Genomic DNA, 7541 nt, shown 5'->3' on the forward strand with positions numbered 1-7541 from the left:
GGTCTGACTAGCCCAAAACCCTCGGTGATTATAGCCTAAACGACACCATAAGACAGTTAAGTTGAAACAGTTCCTAAAGGTGTAGAGGAGATCCTCACAATGAATGTTACACTGAGGGCATATAGGAGAGTTTGTCAGATGCACCCTGAAATGAAAAGAGTTTGTCGGTAAGGAATCATGAGTAGTAAGTCAATAAAGAAAATTAACTTTTTCCGGAACATGCAACTTCCACATCCATTACTACATCATTATTATTAATCCACCAATAACCAGATTTAGCAGTGTAACACTCTCTAGCATTCTTCCCTAGATCCAATAATCCAAACTGCTCAAGGAAGACGAAACTAAAATTGATTGAATGGTGTCGCTCACCGCATTAGAAAGCATAGTGTAAATTAAGCTAAAGTCTTAGGTACGGTCTTTCCAAAAGTCATTTATTTGTATTTGAGTATGAGAAATATGAACAAAATCCACCAAGTTACAGAGTTTTCCCATTCTTGACCAATTATCATACAAAGGACATGTTATCATCACCTATCTGCAACCTGAAACCATTCTTTAGAGCCAAAGTAGCTTTCACGTTACTCTTTCAAACCGGAGACACAAAAGGTCTAGAAGATGCAAACACTATACAACAATCCTCAATATATTTCTCCTTCAACACCTTACACCAAAATTGATTGCTCCCTTAAGTCCAATCATAGCTCAGTTTTCTAATAAGAAAGTGTTAGCCAAATGAACGTCGCGAATCCTAAGGTCGCCATCCTTTTTATTCTTGGTCAGTACCTCTTAATTAATCAGGTTGAGACTCCACTTATTAACATCTCTACCCGTTAGGAAATTCCTTGACATCCGATGAATCTCATAAAAAATACTATGAGGAAGCCACATACTCTATATAGTATAAATTGGAAGGGAAGTAATAATAGATTTAGTAAGACACATACTCTCAACAAATATATAATATAAAAAACTTATAAATAAAAAGTTTTGTGATATATTATATATAATTTATTAACGAAATTAATGTTGTACCACAACGACCATTGATATGACTCCTTTAAGAGTGACAATAGGCTAGGTCTTAACTTCCTTCTTTTCACATTGCAACTTAAGTCTAGCCTCTTTTTATGTATTAGTTTTTTTGAGTAAATTATATTGATATCCCCTGAGTTTTAGTGAAATTACACAAATTACCCCTCACTTTTTATACCTACATAAACCTCCCCTAATTTTTATATTTTCATTATACTGACACCCGCTGCATAAGAAATAAATGTAATCTTTTAAACAAAAAAATGTGATAAATACAACTAAATTAAAAAAACATGATATATTGTGGAGACAAATCCAAATAATATATGAGTCAATATTTGTTTATTATTTTTCGTTCGTTACACTATATTATAATATAAGAGTGATTTAAACAATATTTCTTTATAATTGTTGATGCATTTTGTAACAAAAAATAATAAAAATACATTGATTTGTATATTATTTAGACTTGTCTACACAATATATCATATTTTGTTTAACTTAATTGCATTTATCACATTTTTTGTTTAAAAATTGCATTTATTTCTTAGGTAGGGGTGATCAATGTAATGAAATGATAAAAACTATGGGAAGTTTGTGTATGTGTAGAAAAATGAGGGGTGATTTGTGTAATTTCACTAAAACTCAGGAATGTCAGTATAATTTACTCTAGTTTTTTTTAGAGGTTTGAGCATAACCCGTTTACAAGTCTCACACCATTTATTAGCCTATTTAAAGTTTTATATAATCTAAAACATTTAAATATGTCAATAGATATTTAAATATCTAAATGACATGCCTCTAGACATGCTAATATTCAATTTCTATTTAACAATATAATAAAAAAAACTCCTTCATGCCACATGTCACATTCTCCTCACAATTTTTTCCTTCATGTCACATGTCACCTTCTCCTCACATTTTCCCCTTCTAAAATGTTCTATGTGATTAATTAAAAAAAAAATCTCATTTATGTCACATGTCACTTCCTCCTTTCATTTTCCCCTTCATACCACATGTCACTTCTTTCTCACATTTTTTCTCTCCTAAAATATTATATGTTATTACTATGTACCTTTTCACATTATCCTTACTTTTTATAATTTTATATGGTAATAATTTAATATTAATTAGCACGTTTGGTTTTTGTTATGTTAAAATCCAATAGACACTGAACATTAGATGAGATTGAAATCATTTTTCACATCCAAACTATTTCTTTACATTAATCTATATATATTATTTAATGTTTACTATTAATATAAGAATAATTATATTTTTCACCTCATCAAAGTTTTGTGATACTTTTCCCACCAAATTTTAATATTTCAGATTCTTTGAATTTTAATTTTTCTCCATTATAATTTAAAAAATCAAATTCCAAATTGAAGATTTTTATAACTTTTAAATATATTCATAATAAAAAAACTCATATAGTATAACTATTTGATTACCATTTTTTCATTAAAAAAATCGTATTTAAAATTAAAAAAATCATTTCATTTTCTATAAATTTTAAAATATTTATTTTAATAAAAATAATATGGTATCGTGTTTCAGACTTTCAGTTTGCTATTTCCATTAGAAAATTCAAATTAAAAATTGTCATTTATTTTCTTTATGTGCTTGCAAATATACAGATAAGATGTGTATTCTTAATAGTGTAAATGTATGAGTAATGTGTGTGTTTTAACTATGTGAATGCATGAGTAACATGTGTTTTCTTAGTAATGTGAATGTACAAATAACATCTGTGTTTTTAGCCATGTGAATGTACGGGTCACATGTGTGTTCTTAACAATACGAATGCACGCGTGACATGTGTTTTTTTAACCATATAAATGTATATGTAATATGTGTTATTAATCTTACAGCCAAGAAGTATTGCCCCGTGCTGATGTACGGGTAACTTGCTAGTTTAATTAATAAATCTAACATCCCAAAATGTATAGCCAAATAACATATAAAATTTATATAATTAATGTAAAATAAATATTATCAATATATAATAAAATTATATTGGTAGACTATAGACTTGTTAAACTTAATATACTTTTTAAATGTAGAGATATGATCTACTTCCTCGAATAGTAAGTTTAATAAACTTACTACACATCTTAGACATCAATTATAGAAAAATCTAATAGTTTAGATTTACTCATCAATTCAAATCATTGAATTTTTTTAGAATTAGTGACTAAGATATGAATTAAATTTTTTAAACTTACAATTGGAATAAGTGAACCATCTTAAAATATGCACTTAACCTATTTAAATTAAATAAGATTTTGAGAAGTCTCTCTCACCCAATTATTAAAAAGACTTATCCTAATTAATCACAAGGCAAGTATCTTCTCCTAATTTACTATATTTTTATCCTAAATTGTAGAGATATTACATATCTCTAACATTATCTCATATAAAATATTACTACAGTGTAATATTCTAACTAGTTTGGGACATGAAATATGTATACTATTAAAGTTTATTTGAATTTGATCATGTCGTTTTGAAAACCTAATAATAGGGGAGATGGCACTGACGTGGAGTAGGGACCCTATCAGTATCGGTAAATGTGTCTGGATCTCAAAAACAAAAGCCCAAACCACACTCCATCACCAGTTTCATTTCCGCCACATCACCACGGGGCACCTACTATTTATACTCCTCCTCTCTCTTACGGACAACCTGTTACGGATTAGATATTTTCTCTCTCTCTCTAAAACCGTGCGCCTTCTATTTCTCTCTCTAAGTCGGTTACCCATTTCATCTTCAAATTCTTTGGAGTCTCCGTTCTCATTTTTTTCATGGCGAACCAGAGAGAACGTGATTGCTTTCCCTTTCGCATGGATTCGTCGAACGATGAGGATTTTGACGAATCTTCGTCTGTGGACAGTGACTCATCGTGCGGAGGTGGATCTAGCGCGAGTTCAACTTTTATGTCGGAGAACGGTGGTTTGACAAGTGAAGTTCGGCTGACGGAGCGGTTGACTGATATTTTTGTAGACGAAGGCGACGGTGATCTGTTGATTCAGGAAACGAATAGAGAAGACCGTCTGTTGCAGTGGTTACAGGCTCTTGACATGCAAGTTATCGGAGCCTGTCGCGCAGATGAGCGGTTGAAACCTCTGCTGAAGATGAACGCTGCCTGCGGCTTCGCCGAAGATCCCTTGCTGACTCAATTAAGTCATGTATGTTTGATTCTTGAGACCTTTGTTTATTCCTTTAGCTCCGATTATGATAATTGTTATTTGTTATCAATATCGTCTTGTTCTGTTGTTCGTGTTAATTTATATTTATTTTGATGTCACAGCATTTTGAGCCATCAGAGATTGGTATGTTAGCCAGATGCTTCTGCGTGCCTCTTGTTTCAATTCGCGTTGGAAAGATCAACAAGGAAGGCACTCGCCTATGCCCCACTGCTAATAGGTAATGATATTTAAATCTGTGCAGAAATCTGTCCTTTGTTTTCCTGCATTGGCATGTGCAAATACATTCAAAACCTTTATTATATATATAATGTTCTGTTTGCTTCAACATTTTTTATATGATGATGATCTATTCCATAGGATAGAGTATATGTTACTTTCTGATCGATCAATTATCCTCATGTAGTATTCACATTTTTTATCGTGTTTGTTAATTTCCCTCTTTTTTAATACAAACTCCTCCATAACACAATTGTCTTAATGTATATGTCTGTATATTGTTTGGGGGCAAACAAATTATTGCCTGATACTATATATATACACACTATATATATCTCACTGCAACATACACAGGCAGTTCATTTTTGTCATATGCTTTGTATAACATGCTAGGCTCCTGTTTAAAATAATGACAATGTTGATAATGTTTTGCAGTAATTCACAGATATAAGCATGTAAGTTAGTGTCTGTCTGCATAAAGCATAATTTTGATGCATTCCTCACAATGGGTCTCCTATTTGTGCTCTTGTATTCCTTGTGGATCATTGAAGCTCATGATTTTCACGAGGCACCTTTTTGTTTTATCACACTAATGGTTTTCTTCAATTGATATCATCATTTTGGCTCACTTTTTTGCCGCAACTTGTTACCGTTGTTTAATAAGTCATCAATGTTTGCTCTTCTATCATATCATAAACTATGTTTCACTGATGTAAGGTGATTTTGTTTGTTCAAATTTCCAACCTTTTAAGAAGTGAAACTATAGTTTCACCAGGAGCGGTCTAATTTTGAGTGATTGATTAACACACAAGAACTCAAGAACTTTCCCTTTTACATGTCTCCATCTAATGCAAGGGAACCAATTTTGTGTTTTTGGAAAATTAAAAATCTTCTGCATGCCTAACAAATGGGACAAACATGCCCCAATTTCATTAGGACTGACCGGTCTCTGGACTTATGGGGACCGTGTTGATGTGGCCAATGGCTATTGACTTTGTGAAGGCTAAGCTAGTACATTCAGTCCTTATTTGTGTCCCATTTGAAGATATTGAGGTCTGATTTATCTGTCCCACTTAAAATTTAAAGGGAGTACATCAGTTATTATTTTATAATTTCAACCTTATTTATTCTTAACAGAAGTGGCGGAAACAAATTAATTACTTCAGAGAGATAAAGGGCATATCATGAAAAATACGATAGATTAAATGTAAATCAGCACATTTATGATAGTTCTTAATCCGTGTTTGTGTTACAAAGGTTAAGGTGACGAGGGCCACTCTGGTTAGGGCCAAGGGATATGGTAGTGTTCGGTACCTCCTGGTTCTGGCAAAAAAATGTGAGCCGGAAGTAGTTCCTATATTTTATGATATACAAATGAATTGGTCGACACATTATCTAAGGCCAAACAAATTGTCAAGGTGGGTCTTATTTGATGCCAGATCTAGTTTTTTGGAAAAGAAGGGCCTTATGTTATGAGTTCATTTATAGTGGATACTAGTGACCCAGGAGTCATTAATTTACTTGCACAGCTCTATTATTTTGTATTTTATATTCACTGCTTTTTACTTTTAGAAGTTAAAGAATCTATTATGGCAAATTTGCTTCAATTAATTTTTAACTTGTAGCAATATATGAAAACCGTTCTGTGGTTAGATTGTTTTTTCTTCTTCTAAATTTAATCTTATTGAGTTGCAGTTTGTTGGATGAGTGGTAATAGTTATTGGAGACTGTAGTTTAGTTTATTGATGGTAACATGTTCATTCTTCCAAGTAAAAATGTCTTTTGACTTGTAGGTAACTGGGCGTTTCTATTATGATCTCTGAATTAAGAGGAAGTAAAGGTAGTTTCATGATCCTATATTATATATTGCTAACAGCTTTTTAGATGTTTAGGTTTGATGGATAAAAAAGTAACACATTGAGTAGGTCAAACAGTATTTATCAATTTGATGTTTAGTTATGTATCTATATACAGTGTAATTCTGTGTATTTATATTGCATGTTATATGTGTTCACATTATATGCTAAAGATGTTATTTTTTGTTTGTTTTTTACAAGATTTTTTTAATGTGATCACATATACAGAGATAATCTCTGAGATAATAATCTAAATTGACCAGTTAATGTGGATTTCGTTCTGTATTTGATTGTATTTTTTAATATGCTCATTGTACACTTGAAGCAATATAAGCATATAGTGGATAGCAGTTTTGCTCAGAGGTAGATTATATGTATTTGAAATTGTGGAAAGGTTGAGTATGTTATTTAGATGATTTTGACTGCATGTTTTTTTTAAAACTGGCTGTAATTTTGTCTTCAATATAGTTGTTGTCCACCAGTGATGGTTATGCAGTTGGAAGCAAATGGCTGTGTCTAGCACTGCATTATCCCTTAAAGGGTAACAATGTTTTACATGTGAGTGCATATACACATACATCTAAAATGTGTGTGTGTATACACATACATATACAATATGTCGGTGTATATACATTTACATATGTATATGTGTGACCTGGAGATCATAAGTCAAATCTTGGAAACAACCTTTTCACTTGCAAGGATAAGGGTGTGTGCATCTACTCTCCCTAGACCCTACTGGTTGGACGCCTTGTGAACCCGATCACTCTTTTGTGTCCAAATCGTGATGACTAAGACTTGTATAGTTAAATGTAATGAGGCTTTTGTACTGTTGGGCAGAATCTTTCAAGTTTGGGAATTCTGCACCAAAATTTCATTTGCAACCTTGTTTTTTTATCTCCTGCAATTAACATTCTCAACTTACTATTAATAAGTTGTCATCCATTTGTTCACAGGGGTAACTTGTCACTAATATTATTGCCAAGTTCAGATATTCGCATCTCATTCATTGGCGATGATGGTGAAGTAGAGAGATTATTCACCCTCACCAGTAAATCCCAGTGTGCAGCTGTTGTGGTTGATGAAATTCCAACGGACAATTCTGGCCGATCATTTCTTGTGAGGACTCCAGATAGAAAAACTTTTTATTTCTGGTGCTCAGAGAAGTCTAAGCTTTTGGGAATTGAATTACTTGCAAAGGTATGCACACATGATTGACCCC

The 7541-nt window shown here is 32.2% G+C and overlaps 1 protein-coding gene across 1 annotated transcript in view; it reads left to right on the forward strand.

The window, feature by feature from the left end:
• The window catches only part of LOC109360306, a 5543-nt gene continuing 1704 nt past the window's right edge, over window positions 3703–7541 (forward strand). Inside the window, exons 1-3 of the mRNA XM_019605104.1 lie at window positions 3703–4226; window positions 4349–4464; window positions 7276–7519. Of these exons, the coding sequence (XP_019460649.1) occupies window positions 3843–4226; window positions 4349–4464; window positions 7276–7519 (744 nt within the window). The 5' untranslated portion in view covers window positions 3703–3842. The remainder of the gene's footprint in view (window positions 4227–4348; window positions 4465–7275; window positions 7520–7541) is intronic.

Source organism: Lupinus angustifolius, chromosome LG11 (assembly GCF_001865875.1).
Source record: "Lupinus angustifolius cultivar Tanjil chromosome LG11, LupAngTanjil_v1.0, whole genome shotgun sequence".
NCBI lineage: Eukaryota > Viridiplantae > Streptophyta > Magnoliopsida > Fabales > Fabaceae > Lupinus > Lupinus angustifolius.